The sequence below is a fragment of the Periplaneta americana genome, chromosome 3 (assembly GCF_040183065.1).
Source record: "Periplaneta americana isolate PAMFEO1 chromosome 3, P.americana_PAMFEO1_priV1, whole genome shotgun sequence".
NCBI lineage: Eukaryota > Metazoa > Arthropoda > Insecta > Blattodea > Blattidae > Periplaneta > Periplaneta americana.
The window spans coordinates 114,922,146-114,938,554 of NC_091119.1; the positions used below are offsets into that span (position 1 = coordinate 114,922,146).

At 35.5% G+C, this 16,409-nt stretch overlaps 1 protein-coding gene across 3 annotated transcripts in view; it reads left to right on the forward strand.

Annotated features, from left to right (window-relative positions):
- The window catches only part of LOC138696399 (putative leucine-rich repeat-containing protein DDB_G0290503), a 260,919-nt gene that overhangs the window by 99,405 nt on the left and 145,105 nt on the right, over nt 1–16,409 (forward strand). Inside the window, exon 14 of one of the 3 annotated variants that reach the window (XM_069821308.1) lies at nt 3,462–3,614. The exons of the other annotated variants lie outside the window; for them this stretch is intronic. Coding sequence (XP_069677409.1) covers nt 3,462–3,614 — 153 coding nt within the window. The remainder of the gene's footprint in view (nt 1–3,461; nt 3,615–16,409) is intronic. 3 annotated transcript variants of the gene reach the window in all.

The following is a 16,409-nucleotide window of genomic DNA, read 5'->3' on the forward strand; positions in this document are numbered from 1 at the left end:
TTCTTCCCAATATTATGTTGAAACATACTACATACCTCAAGCTAAAAGTTGCAATAGAAATTTAACATTTATTCCTTCACATTGCCGAACACACCCCCTTCTTTCTTTCACACTGTCTTGCACTACATGCAAGTACAGCTGCCTGCAGGTCAGCTTTACGATAACATGGTGTTGATATATTGCTGTTTATTGTAGTTTGGATTACGAATTATGAAGAGTCATTATGTTTACAATATTACCTCATCAATAAAATGCACTTTCATGAGGGTGACCAAATTAATTTTGTCTCACTAGATTCCCGTTTCGGACCATGTTTCATTATGACAACACATGTCATGGTCTGTAATTGCCAAGCAAAACACTTCTAGACATGGGTTCCTGTACGGAAGTTGTTCATAATGATCTGTCTTATCCCTAAAAGTGTAACAAAATCACAGAATCGTCCAGTATAACTAAACAGATATAAGATCTAACCCGGAACTTGTTAGCAGAATGTTTGTAATTAATGCAACATTGTTTATGCACTGCCAAGAAGGGAAAGAAATATAATAGTATGGTTAAATTGTATTATTGTATGAGTAACCCAGTGTAGAAATGAGTTCAACACCGAGTTCTCTTCATGTTGAAATGGAAACTTAAAATAAATAATAATAATTTAATGTGACATAACATGACTTAGAATACTTATATTGAAGATTCATACAAGAAAATTTCTTTTTATCTAACATCATTATGGTAAGAACCTAAATGTCGGATGTGCATCCCATATTTGTATCTGATACATAGTTCATTGAGTAGTTATACTCATACTACCTTCAGATTTATAAGCTTTGCAATAGAAATTTTACATATTTTATTCCTTCACATTGCCGAACACATTGTCTCGCACTACATGCAAGTACAGCTGCCTGCAGTTCCAACTTTATGATAACATGGTGCTGATATACCACTGTTTATTGTAGTTTGGATTACGGATTATGAAGATTCATTATGTTTACAATATTACCTCATCAATAAAATGCACTTGTAAAGTGCTTTTTTTCTTATGGAAATGAAGCAGAATTTATTATATTGTTGTGTTTTTCAAAATGGGATGTCAGAATTTTTAGAAATTTATTATTATCAATACTGTAATAAATTTCAACAGTCCACACCTGTGGAGTAACGGTCAGCACGTCTGGCCGCAAAACCAGGTGGCCCAGGTTCGATTCCCGGTCGGGGCAAATTACCTGGTTGAGGTTTTTTCCGGGTTTTTCCCTCAACCCAATATGAGCAAATGCTGGGTAACTTTCGGTGTTGGATCCCGGACTCATTTCACCGGCATTATCACCTTCATCTCATTCAGACGCTAAATAACCTCAGATGTAGATAAAGCGTCATAAAATAACCTACTAAAAAAAAAAAAAATTTCAACAAGCTGACTGTGATCCGTGCCGTTCTCAGGTGCATTCAGGCAAAACTTACAATTATAGTAAAGTTAAATTACACTGTCAGTAGTCATGGATTAATATAATATATTAATATAAAGATAGAAGTTTTTTATCCGTAATGCTATAACTCTAGTCTGCTGCCAAAAAATCTGAAAGTTAGAATTTATAAAACAGTTATATTACTGGTTGTTCTGTATGGTTGTGAAACTTGGACTCTCACTTTGAGAGAGGAACAGAGATTAAGGGTGTTTGAGAATAAGGTTCTTAGGAGAATATTTGGGGCTAAGAGGGATGAAGTTACAGGAGAATGGAGAAAGTTACACAACGCAAAACTGACATAATTAGGAACATTAAATCCAGACGTTTGAGATGGGCAGGGCATGTAGTATGTATGAGCGAATCCAGAAATACATATAGAGTGTTAGTTGAGAGACCGGAGGGAAAAAGACCTTTGGGAAGGCCGAGACTTAGATGGGAGGATAATATTAAAATGGATTTGAGGGAGGTGGGATATGTTGATAGACTGGATTAATCTTGCTCAGGATAGAGATCGATGGCGGGCTTATGTGAGGGTGGCAATGAACCTGCGGATTCCTTAAAAGCCATTTGTAAGTAAGTAATGCTATAGCTCACACAGGAGCAAGTCCAGCTAGCCAACTACTGGCCTCATGTTCACATGCTTCCGGATAGATAAATGGTAATACACTCATTATTGGGGTATCTTGTGGTTGGCACAGTGATTTCTTTCCAGCCATTATAGCTGGTGCATGACACTAGAATCTGCTATTCAATAGGGTTCTTAAATTTTTCATGATGCTGTTTCCATGCACTGGTCAAAATTTCATGACAAAATTTTGTCATGGCATGAGACCTTACACCATGCGTCTGTGGTGAAGGATAAAGGTGGAACTCAAGTCATTATTAATCAAAACAATTGAAGACATTATTACAAAAACAACCCTTGTCAAAATTGTCATTTTTCAGGAAAACAAAAATAAATATAACAACACATGTCAGCTGTTTCCGTACAACTGGTGTTTATCTTTGTGGCTATTGCATCTGGCATGTGTCATTTTTGGAATCTATAAACATTTTAAATAGTAGCAAAGTGTCCTTAACTCAATTTCATTAAAAATGACTAGGGCTGTTTTTGTAATAATGTCTTCAATTTCAGCTGATTGCAGCAAAATTAAGGAGCAAATAAACCTTAAATGTAATATTACTGTTTACTAACACAGTCAATAGCTATGGGTTGGTACTAATACAAAGATAAAACTTAAAGGACAATTTCAACTGATCTTATACCCCACCACAATGCAGAAAAACCAACGAATCTTACGTTGAAACAGAATTTTGGCCTCGAAAATACTGAATATAGCAATACTAGTCAAGCAGTGTTGATAAGTTGTGTAATGCAGTCTCAAGTATCAGGAGCAACTTTTCATTGAGTTATAGCGAACTTTTGTGTGTCATCCCAATACTGCGTCACTCTTTTCCTTATAGTCGTCTATTTTTAATTATTTTCTATGTTAATTTTGTGTAGTCGAAAGGTTGGACAATACATTTATAAGTAAGTTTGTGTTCAGTAATCTTCAGTACAATCAGCTGTAATATTTTTAAACAAAGCTTTCTCAAATATAAAGTCTACTCTGTAGTTGTAATATAATTGTGTGCATATAAGAAATTTATAATTCCTATTTGTAACAGTGTTACTCCTCACTCGAATTTTACTGTAGAATTAAGGAGAAACCTGAAGATTGTGAATAATTCTTATGGCCAGCTCGTTAATAATACATTTTTCGTGGCCATAATAAATACTAACTTATCTAGTCACATTATAGAAGTACATTTATTTATTAGATCATATAGATCAGTTATTGTAATAAAATCGCAAAGTTAATGAACAATGGTCAAAACAGTTTCTGTTGCACTGAAAATTATCAGCTGAAACAAGTGTATGTCAATATTTAAATGTGTTGGTTGTCATTCCTATTATTAAGCAACTGAACTATTCTGTTTATTGTTACTTAGGCTTTGCAGCAAGATTGTGATGAAAAGGATTTGTATCTGAAAGAAGCTATGAAAAAACTGAATCAAGTAAACGAAATATTGTCTATAAACACAAATTTGAAGGACAAATTGGCAGAAGTTAACACCAAATTTCAAACTCAGCAAAAAGTCCAGGTATACTAATATTTGTATATGTGAAAATGAAAATCTCATATTCATGTTATTTGTTGATTTAGTAGTTGGCGTTAAATGACAATATATTCAGTATTTCTTTCTCATATGCCAGTAGTAGTTCTCAAATCACTTCAATTTCTTTAGAAACGTATCCAATATTGGACTGGATACCTACATAAAAACATAGAGTAGCAAAATTTACTGCTATGAAGTCTTTGTACATTTGGAAGATCTTTCCCCCATGTTATGTATTAATCTAAACATTCAAATTTATTTCCTCTCCTACCTTGTATTCAGGAAGTAAGTAGGTTCGATTTGGCATATGTGCTCCAAATATTTTTTTAACTAATTAAAAATACTTGACTATTCGTCATTCACCCATGCTCCTGGAGAAAACCCCTGTGTTACCTGGACCATGGGTTTGCCCAACACAAGTTATAAATCGGAGGTATGCCAAGGATTGAACCCAGGTCCATGGGATTATAAGTCCAGTGCTCTAGCCAGTAGACTACCATGGTGGTTTGCTTCAAAATTTATACATTGAATTGAATTGAATTTAAAAGGGGGGGGGGCTATAACAGCCCTAGCACTGCGACCTAAAAGATCTATTGTGCATCCCCGTCATGATATCCCATTAGTCCAATAGTTTGATGTTCTTAATGAACTGAATCAAACTACAGACTGGGACAGTTGATAGCTCATCAATAGAGAGCGGAATTTAGGCAAACACCTATTTTTTTCCTTGGTACATACAGGCTTGAGATTTAACATTAAGTGTAAATTTTACATTTTTCATGGAAATAAAGGTACAAATAAAGGGGTTTTATAGTACCTAAAAATGCCTATTTCGACGTTAGTGCCTATTTTTAAGTTTTTAAAATTTTTGCACCATTTTTCGTAATTGTTTACTGTTTTTCTTAGCATCCTGTACCGTTCACAGTCCAAGACAGATAACAACTCTTGCCTAGCAGTGAGCAACGCAATAGAGAAGTACCTCCGGGCCATCCCTTCTCATTGTTACAATATTTGAGTAGCTTAATATCAAAGACGGACATCTGTCGTCTGCATAGTTTTGATCCTGAGGCAATTTTTTAATTCACAGTGTTCTTTGTAATATTTAACACAATTTATTTTATAAATGTAGTGTTAGAGTTTGCATGTGGTTTCACTATAACTGGAAAGAGCATGAAAATTGTATAAAAAACCACAGCTATCTAAATTTCGATTGAGGTCAGATGTCCATCTTTGATATTAAGCTACTCATTTGCTCATCAATAGAGAGCGGAATTTAGGCAAACACCTATTTTTTTCCTTGGTACATACAGGCTTGAGATTTAACATTAAGTGTAAATTTTACATTTTTCATGGAAATAAAGGTACAAATAAAGGGGTTTTATAGCACCTAAAAATGCCTATTTCGACGTTAGTGCCTATTTTTAAGTTTTAAAAATTTTTGCACCATTTTTCGTAATTGTTTACTGTTTTTCTTAGCATCCTGTACCGTTCACAGTCCAAGACAGATAACAACTCTTTCCTAGCAGTGAGCAACGCAATAGAGAAGTACCTCCGGGCCATCCCTTCTCATTGTTACAATATTTGAGTAGCTTAATATCAAAGACGGACATCTGTCGTCTGCATAGTTTTGATCCTGAGGCAATTTTTTAATTCACAGTGTTCTTTGTAATATTTAACACAATTTATTTTATAAATGTAGTGTTAGAGTTTGCATGTGGTTTCACTATAACTGGAAAGAGCATGAAAATTGTATAAAAAACCACAGCTATCTAAATTTCGATTGAGGTCAGATGTCCATCTTTGATATTAAGCTACTCATTTCAATCCTAAAATTTCAACTTTCAGTTAGCCTGGGTGATGTAGTCGGTATAGTGCTCGCCTTCTGTGCTTGAGGTTGCGGGTTCGATCCCGTCCCAGGTCAATGGCATTTAAGTGTGCTTAAATGCGACAGGCTCATGTCAGTAGATTTACTGGCATGTAAAAGAACTCCTGCAGGACATATTATTATTATTATTATTATTATTATTATTATTATTATTATTATTATTATTATTATTATTATTGTTGTTGTTATCATTATTATTATATCTTCCTCTGTGTGTCAGCAATTTAACACAAACTCACTGGGTTGTACTCGAATAAGCATTCTCTTACATTCCAAGACAGATAACAACCCCTCCCTTTTTTCTCACCATTTATAAGTACAGCAGTCAGTGACACACAATAGCCACAATAGGTGCTGATCGTCTATTGTAAAGCAAATTATGGAAATGTGATTGATGAATGAAAAACACTCTTATATTAGTGACATTCTTTTACAAAAAAAAAAAAAAGGCCTATTTTTTATTTTATAGAGCCTAAATAAAGGCGTTTAAGAGGCTATTTTAGGCGCCTAAAATGCCACTTTTTAGGGCCTAAAATTACGCTCTGTACTCATCAAGCTTTGGAAAATGTTTCCCAAAGATGAGAGCTCTTTGATGAGCGAGTGCATTACACTTGCACAGTATATGAGTTACAGATTCATCTCCCTGTGAACAACGAGTACAGATTGGGTTGATATTGTGTCCCATTCTGTACAAGTTCTTCTTGAGGGCACAGTGTCCTGCAAGGAATCCAACTGCCCAGCGGAGCTGTTTCCTGCTCAATTTTAACAGGTCACTTGACCTGTTTTTATTAAGATCTCTTATGAGGGCCTTTGAGTGTTTACAGTCCTCACTTGAGTTCCAGTAGTTTTTATATTTCTTTAGAGCCCAGTCCCTGGTAACCTGCTTAACTGATCTTAAAGATAGTCCCAGCAGAGGATCAGGTCCTATAAATGGGATCTCAGTTCCCTTTTTAGCAGCCTCATGTGCTCTTTCATTACCGTGAATCCCTACATGTCCTGGCATCCATTTCAGTTGAACTATGTTATGTTCAGCCAGTATCATGAGGGACTTGCGACACTGTAATACCATCCTGGTCGGGGCAAGTTACCTGGTTGAGGTTTTTTCCGGGGTTTTCTCTCAACCCAATACGAGCAAATGCTGGGCAACTTTCGGTGCTGGTCCCCGGACTCATTTCACTGGCATTATCACCTTCATATCACTCAGACGCTAAATAACCTAGATGTTGATAAAGCATCGTAAAATAACCCATTAAAAAAAAGACACTGCAATACCAGTTTTGATATAACCAAGGGGGCCTCCAGCGCCTTAAGTGCTGCTTGGCTATCTGAAAGTATAAGAATGTGTCTAGGATTGTAGCCCTTTCTAATACTTTCCCTAACACTGGCTAAGATAGCAAAAATCTCAGCCTGAAAGACTGTAGCATACTGACCCAAGCTAAAAGAAAGCTTGGTGCCATTTCCGAATAATCCAGCACCAGTTCCCGACTTGGTTTTGAAACCATCAGTATACCAGTCTGGACTCTTATTGTTCTCAGGTCTAACCTGACTTTCCCATTCACTGCGCTCTGAAGTGACATTGAATTTGTCAAACGAAATCCTTGGTTCCAAAATGTCAGTTCTCATATTGAGAATGCAATAAACATTGTCGTCCCAAAGGAGTCTGAGGTGATTCAAGTGTTCATTATTGAACACCATTGTCTGGCGGCAAATTCTATGGAATGCCATGAGGGCCTCAGCCTCAACCCAGATGTGTAATAATGGGGTGAGTCCTGATGTGTAATAATGGGGTGAGTCCTATCAGCATTTCCACTACCGCAGTTGGAGTTGTTGTAAATGCTCCCATTATTGCTATGCAGAACACCCCTTGCAATTTAAGTTTAGTCCTGCAGTTCCTTAATTTAACTCTTGGCCACCACGTAAGTGCAGCATAAGAGAGTAAAGGTCTTACCGTAGTGATGTATATCCAATACATAATCCTAGGTTTTAGACTCCAAGTCTTACCAAGCATTCTTCTACAGTTCCAAAAAACCCTGTAGGACTTGGCAATACAGTAATCTAAGTGCTTTTTCCAAGTCAATCTCTTGTTCAAGATGAGTCCTAGATACTAAACTTGTGAAGTGTAGGGTATCCTTTCACCAAAAAAAGTAGGTTCCTTTAAGTTCCCTCTAGACCTCATTCTAGTTAAAGATACCACTAACATTTTATTTTAGGATTAACAGAAAGCACCAGGCTTCAGTGTTTCTCAGTGCAACTTGGAGCATTTCGAAAACTGTATTAGCAAATTTGCCTTTAAAGATCACAGCAATATCATCTGCGAATCCAATAGTAAAATACCCAGCCCCATTGAGTTCTCACAACAAGGCATGCACAACCAGGTTTCAAAGCAAAGTCGAAAGAACATCACCTTGAGGACAAGCCTTGGCCGTAGTCACCTTTGGTGTTTCCCCAAATAGGCACATGGTAATTTGCCTATTTTCTAGCATAAAGTGAATCCATCTACAAATAGGTGTTGGGACTTCATGCTCTTGAAGGGCTTTTGACACCACTTTGCATGAAGTTTTATCAAATGCTTCTTCTATATCTATAAATGCTCCAATGGCAATTTCCTTAAAAACCAACGCCTTCTCAATAGATCATATAACATGATGAAGTGCTGCTTCTGTGGATTTACCAGGTAAATAGGCAAATTGGTTCTTGTATAAAGGAAAATCCTTCAACAATTTATCCCTAATGTGCCTATCCACTAATCTCTCCAATGCTTCGAGAAAAAATTAGGAGAGACTTATTGGACAATATGCCTTGGCCTCAGGTTTCGGTATAAATGTCACTTTGATTGTCTCCAAACCAATGGAACATAACCAGAGGCTAGGCAGACGCTGTAGATTCTGCAAAGTAAAGACTGCAGTGAGTAAATTCCCTGTTGCAGCAAAGCAGGTATGATCGAATCAGGACCTGCAAATTTATATGGTTCAAAAGAATTAACTTACTTTAGTAACAGTGATCACATCCCTGACCAGATTCCAATCCTCTCTACTCGAACATACAGTGCAAGGTGTAATGAGTCAAAATATTATTTATGATGCCAACTAGCTTATCCCATGTTTATGAAAAGTCACCAACATTTGCAGAAACAGGTCGTCTGCAACCAAACTTCAAAAGGATGGCCTTAAGTTCGATTCTAGCTTGTTACACTGACTAACATAATATCTAGGCTTGTAACTACCAAAAGGGATGTTTCTGGACAGAGATTCCTATATGAACGTTATTCATAAATATCTCCTCTATCATCCCTAAAAGTTTGTAACATAGTCACTGAATCACCTTGTATATACGATAACAATAACAAAGTTTTTAAAAGTCAGTTACATACTTTACTCTATTACGAATAATAACTCATTTATTATGTACGTGTGAGTAACATCTCTCTACATTACTGGGTCCTTCCTTTGTCCCTTTAGGATTACAGGATCAAAAACTATATAGCGCTCTCACCCTCCGTATATTCAGATTTTTGCTTATCCAGATTGCCCATGACCCTTATAGTTTGGATAATTGGGATTCTACTGTATTATCAAATACTCCTTCAACGTCCAGAAAAACTTCCAAAGCACTGTGACCCTGATTAACTGCTCCTTCAATCATTGAAATAAGGTGATGAAGAGCATTAACAGTGGATTTACATGCTGGAAGGCATATTGTCTATGATGAAGTAGTTGCACTTTCAAAGCACTTCTTCTTGCATATCTGTCGAGCAATTTTTTCCAGTGACTTAACATAAAAGACGATAGGCTAATTGGTTGATAGATTCAGCTTGGGTAAAATCACCTTTCCTTGCCTTTTTGGTAAGAATACGACCCTTACATTTCTCCAAGATTTCTGAATATATCCTGTAACAATGCGGAAACTGAATATTCTTTTAATTGGTTTAATGATAATATCCAGACCTTATTGTAGAAGGGCCACATATGAACCTCCCTCACCTGGTGATTTAAAGCATAGTAAACTATGAATTGCCTCTGATTGTTGTTCTGGCCGATGTGTACATCTATTATACAGGCAATACATCTCAACGAAATGTGTCAGAGGAAGAACAATAATTGTTTGTGTACATCTCAAGTCTGACCAGTGTAATATGTTACTATTCTCCGCAGCAAATCTCCTGCATTTTACCAACAATGGCTTGACAACTTCCACAAATCAGAGGATGTGCACAGTGTTGCATAATAAAAGAGCACTGCTATCAAAGGGGACATTGATGGTTGGGAATTTATTTAATTATGAAATTCAATAGCTTTCTAGGTATAATGAGAATGAATTTCTAAGTATGCCAGAAAAAAAAAACCATAATTTTATATCAGATCGTTCCCTCTATACAATTATTTTAAAGATATGGGTTATAGTGCAGTGTTAGAACTTAACATATTCTGGAACAAGAGCGCTATTGTTTAGAGTGCCTGCATCACTTAAGATACGTAGTTATAAGAAAACATAAAACAGAGACACACTCTTATGATTCTCCCTTCGTTTTTTATCTGTTGCACAAGAAGCAGATCATTTCTCGTTCCTGTGAAGGAATATTTTTGTTACACCATGCCATTGATTAAAGCAAGTAGTAGTGATAAACGAGGGACAAAAGATTGTGTTTTATGTTAACAGCCACTGACGACAGTTGATATTTAGAGTTTACGAGTTTTTTTTTAATAATATTGCGGAAATCTCTCTCTCTTAAAATATTGCGTCTTCAGTCTTTCGCCAAGCAAAAACGTCCCTTTAACTCACTGTAACTTGCAAACCTATAAAGATTTTGAAGAACATGAACTTTTAAAACCAATTTCCATGCTTTCTCAACATTTCTCTCGCTTTACCCCCCCCCCCCAATCTAAAGAGAAAAATAAAAAAGTTTGCTAGTTACCAACTTTTCAATATGCAAATGTCTATTTTAAACAAGAAGTGACTATTTTGTTTTCTCTTTTTAAGAAAGATTTTGATTTCTAATTTTTTTCCAGGCTTCCCTTAGACATTCATCTATCAGTCATAAAAATTACTGTGGGATTGATTATCATAGGAACTACGACATGATAAATGTTAACAAATTCGGAAAATGGTCATCTCATTCCTCTCACGCGAGATGTCACTCTCTTGCACAAGTCAGCAACACTACAACGCCGCAGCAATGTTTAATTGGTTCTCATCAAATACAGGAGATTTATCGCTGAGAATAATCAGCAATGTATGTAATGGAGAGGGAAAGGAACTGGGTACCCTGTTCCATTATCTCCTGGCTTAGTTGCCTTACTGGTGTGATTTTAAAGGTTCAAAGCTGTCCTCAGACAGTTGACCAAACAACAAGCTACATATAACCCATTTAACCCCTTCATAGAATACAATTTTAGAAATTGCTTTGAAGACCACATGTCATGGTCTTCTTGTGTCCTCTGTTTCCGTTGCAGCTTGCTCAGTATCATGACCAGAAAAATGCTCTTCCATCAGAAGCTTTATCATCTCTTCAGTTGTAGTGGTAAATTCACAATTTGGAAAAGACAGGTTCTTGGAAAGGACTTTGGGGGATCTTGCTGCAGGAGGCAATTCATTGATCTCACAGTAGTTTCTTCAAGCTTACTTCTTTGACTTCCTAATCTTATATATAAAATCCTTTCTGGCAGACTTATAAGCCTCTCAGTCAGATTGCAGATTAGTTCCAGTTTTGTGAATAGCTATTCCTCCAAATTCTTGATCCAACTGGGTATTTTGAAGTTGCTATTCCTCTGATGAAAATCACAGGTTCTCTAATAGGCTTGAATGATATTAGTATCAGGGTCTGTACAGACGACTGTAAGTCCAACTCTTTCGTGTAACTCTTTGAAGCCAGTTTCATTTTTGCGAACTAAAGCTATAAATAAATATTATAGGCCATTCGGCGTCTTGTGAAACTTAACCTGCGTGTGAGGGGAAGGAAAAAGTGTACTGAGAAGCATCTCTCCCTTGCTACACTTCGAGTTGCAAGCTATCTGGCTCGCTTACCCCCACCATAAGGTTCTTCCCATGACCTATGGTGCACGAATGCATTTTGTTTCACATGATAACGAATGACCTATACTGCGATAAGTTGTTTTCTTTTTCTCGCTTTCTGCGAAATACGAGTGATTTCAAAGAATGTTTAATCTTTTTTGTAATTTCAATTTGAATACATTTTTCAATTTCTGTTTCGTTCTTCAGGAAATGACCTGGAATTTCTTTTTTGAGGAGTCTGATATATCATGAACAATGCACGCATAATATTGATCTTTGTTTTCGTCTGCTACAGAGGATGTGGACTATAGAGGGTAACTCTGTTACTTTCTCAAGTGGGCATGGATATCGTTACCAGACAGGTTGAAGTGAGTCACTAGCTGTTTGTAATGTTTTGATCATTGTTATTTAAATTACAATAATTGGTGGTTGCATTTGAATTTGAAGAATGTTCATTCAATGTCATACTATTATAGGAAAATTGGTCGTCCTCAACATATAAGTGTATTTTTTCATGGTTTTGTTCGTTTTTTTTGGGGGGGGGGCAACATAATTGAAACCATAGTTATTTAACTGGTCATTGTAACACTGATCGGGTATATATATTACCATTTATACATCTTAATTTAATTTTTTCATCTCAAAAACATACAATAACAAAATAGGTTTTAGCTAATAAAATGCTATTACTTCAAATAATTACTGCTATGTAATGCTACTATTTTTTAAAATTTTGCTGTAAGTACAAAAAATTAATGCTATAAATTCACATCTCACCCATGAGAAATCGAACCAACATACATTCTGTAACGCAAACCCTAGGCATTATGTCTCAGACTACAATGCTACAGTGCAGGACTTACAAACTGTCAGTGACTCTTATATTGAAATATGGTATTTTATTTAAACTGGGCATGTGACTAGCGCACAATATACAATTTTATGTTTTATTGATTGAGGTGGCTAGGTATTTCATTTCTAGCGCAAAACCAGTTTGTCTAAAGCACAGCACAACAACATTCGGTATCGGTACTCATCCTTCTCACATATTTCATATCTGATTAAGAAATGGTCGTTCACATGCAACAGTTCTAATAAGTTCTCTTTGTGTATTTTAAGTTTCTCTATTGTAAGCAGAACTGGTTGTATACAATTTGAATTGTAGTATTCTTCAGAAGTAAAAGTTACAAGGTGTGAGATCTAGGGAACAAGGAGGCCACAGATTCTTGCTAATAATTCTGCTCTTAAATATTCAGCGCAATTCGTCATGAATGCATTAGCTGTAAGTGCTGAAAATATGTTAATTCATCAAAAAATTCTTCCAGAAAGCCAGAATGCCTTTCCTTCATAAACAGTAGTCCAAAAGTGTTATGGACACTGATGAGACATTACACTGGTATTTTTGCATCTTACAGTCTCATTCAGTATTGTTGGCTTCTCTCTTAACCAGTACCCGTTGTTATATGTTACTACATGGCCATTCAAATGAAATTAAGACTCATTAGAAAAAATCGATCTAGGATTAATTTCTTTGCTCTTTTCTTTTCCTAGCTCCAATTACAAAAGTTAACTTTATAATTGTAATCTTGAGGTTGTAGTTCATGAATGTCTGGAATTAATGAAAGCTTTATTTTCAACAGTTTTGTTCCTCACCTTGATCAAGTTTTAGAAAATTCTGCCTCCTAAGCTACATGTCTTAGGAATTTTGTGGACTATGTTCGAAAGCAGCTCTTATTTTGTTAAGTCAATAAGCACACAGAGTTTTTTTTTTCCTATTTTACGGTTATCCAAAGAACCTGTTTTGTTAAATCTATCAGTTAAATTTATTATTTTATTTATACACGGAAATTTACGTTCAAATTTTTGTTGTTCACAAGAAATATTAGTGAAACAAAATAAACCAGAAGAATATAAAAGTCATGGGCCATTATCAAAATATAAGACACTCTTTTTTGCCACATGACTTCTTATTCTTTATGTACGATGTATGTGTTTGCTTAATGAATATTTTGTTGACCACATAAATGAGAGAAATGAACTACACTCAACCAAAGTGAAACTAGAACTGAGGTACGTACTCCTATCTGTGTTTATCAAAACACATCCAAACACGCCTCCTCCTGCTGATAGATCGTGACAGTGCACTGCAGCAGTGACTGGGACAATGACAAAGCAAGCAGTCAATAAATGGCCTGTCAAAAATTGACAAAACGTGTGAAGACACCTACCAGTGTCTACCTCTGATAGTTATCCCAACATTGATGATAGTATCTAATACTCTACAGTCCTAGAATGTTCCATAGGACATAAGGAAAATAACATTTTCATTGCTGACTTTTATACTAAAATCAATAGAACTCAAGATGATGTCACAATAAGTCAGTCTTAATAACTTGTAACAAACAAGATTGTGTTTGGTTGAGATCATAGATTAAGAAGTGTCTGTTTTCATACGTATGTACAATACTTCTTGACATATATTTGTTGTTATGGATCTTATTCTTCTTTCTAATATTAACTAGTAACCTTAATCTACTCCATCATTGATGATGTACTATGCCAAGGTACAAATATGGCCACAAGCCACTGGCGTGGCTCAGTAAGTTAAGGCACTTGACTGCTGGTGTGAAGTTGCGTTCGGGCAGGGGTTGATCACCGCTTGGGGTGATTACCTGGGTGGGCTTTTTCCGAGGTTTTCCCCAACCGTAATGTGAATGCAAGGTAATCTATGGCGAATTCTCGGCCTCATCTCGCCAAATATCATCTCGTTATCACCAATCTCATCGACTGTAAATAACCTAGTAGTTGATACAGCATCATTATATAACAAACTAAATAAATAATAAAATGGTCACATTACTGTTCTATAGCTGATTGATAGCTAATTGATATGATAAAATTAGTACCAATATGTCGAACCACGTGTTAGGAAGTGTACATGATCATCAACATTAGTGGATAATAGCACAACTGCTTCCACAGGCCTTCTTTATTTGATTTGTGGCAATGGATTAAGACGGTGTTATAATATTGCTGTAGGTAAGTTTGTCTTGTATTTCCTTTCCAAGAATTGGTAATTATATTTTCTATATAACAGTTTATAACTGTTCGGTGCTCGTTAGAGACATATAGTGCTTATTTAAAATGCATTCATAATAAACTGTAAAATAGCTGATTTTTCGAGAGATTCTGGATGTAGGTAATATGGCCACACGAATATGCTACTGTTTGCAATTTGTGATGTGTACATGCATTAGGAATGTGTTGGACTCACAAAAGGCATATTTATTTGTCACACATGTAGACCTACCCATTGATTTTCCTCTGTGTTTGTTAACTTTGTCATCATTATTATTATTGTTATTATTATTATTATTATTATTATTATTATTATTATTATTATTTTATTTTATTTTTTTTTTTTCAAATTGCAATGTTTTATAGATCTAGCCACAAATTATTTGTGGGAATATATTTTTGAATCCAAGAACCATTATTTGCAGTCCAAACTTTATTAATCCCCAAGAAATGTTTTTCTTTCCAAAATAATCCATTTTGTTTCTTCTGGCCATATTACCTTCATATGGGTAAATTACTTGCACAATGTAAGATTTTTCAAAATGTAAAAAACGCAGTGCACTCTGGTTTGCAGAAAGTTTTGAATTATTTTCTATGTATGCCTAAAGAATCAAGTTCATGCAAACACACGTACTTTTTTATTTAGGGAATACCACAGTATGAAAAAATTAATTCAAATTAAGGTGCCAAATTACTTTAAGATATCTTGGTTGATGTTATGAATGCCATGTTTGTTGATTATTCTGAAAGAATGAATATAAAAGTTACACATACATAAGGCTTTAAACAGCTGAATGTTGATTTTCCAGTTCTGTTATCAGCAATTTTTGTCTTCCTTATTTTTTACTTGGAGATTTTTCTGTGTTCCTGATGCACCACAGACTTGTTCTGTACTTTCTGTGGAATTGGTGATAATGATGTGAATCTGAAGATTCACTGTGGAATTATCTAATATTCGCCTTACATTTAGATAAAACTTAAGAAAGAAAACCTCATCAGGTAGGCTAATCAGCTCAAGTGTGATTTGGACCAACACTTGAGCACACTCTTAGATCTCGAAGTCCGACTTGCATTGTCTGACCTACATCAGTTGACTATGTGGAGGTTTTACAATATTTTCTATAATACAACCTACATAGTTTTACTTAATTCTGATTTTGACACTATGATAAGTGATTGCTGAAATTCAAACAAAAGGAAACAGGATAAGACTAATCACTCTGTCTACTACAGAACAAGGTATGATTATAAGATTGCAACCTCTTATAATGCTGCGTCATAGTTTCGTTGTAATAGTATCTAATCTTGAAAGGAAAATGCTAAATTTTGACGTTTAGAATTTCTTCAACGTGAATTTTGAAATACTTTACAGGACAGATTAAGGAAAGAGAAGGAAGAAGCAGTGGCCCATCTGAAGGCTTTGGAAGCTAAACCAGGCTTTGGTATGAAAGATGAGCTTGCTGCTATCGAAGTTGAGATGGATAAAATAACAAAAAGTGATCTCTCTCCAGATGAAGAATCAGTATTGCTTAAGCAAGAGTTGGAGAAACTAAAAGCATTCTGCAAAAAGATGGCAGTCAATGAAGAAGAGAAAGATATGTTGGCTGGAAAATCAGCATTGCTGGAATCACTTGTAAATGACTTGAGAAAAGAGAATCAGATACTAGAGAAACAGAAAAAACAGTTACAAGATGAGTTGATGGGTGGCATTAGTCAGGATGAAGCTATACTGAAGAATAGAATCATTAATTTGGAAGGAGAAGTGAAGTTACTGGAAGGCATAAGGAATGAGAGAGACAAACTACTGA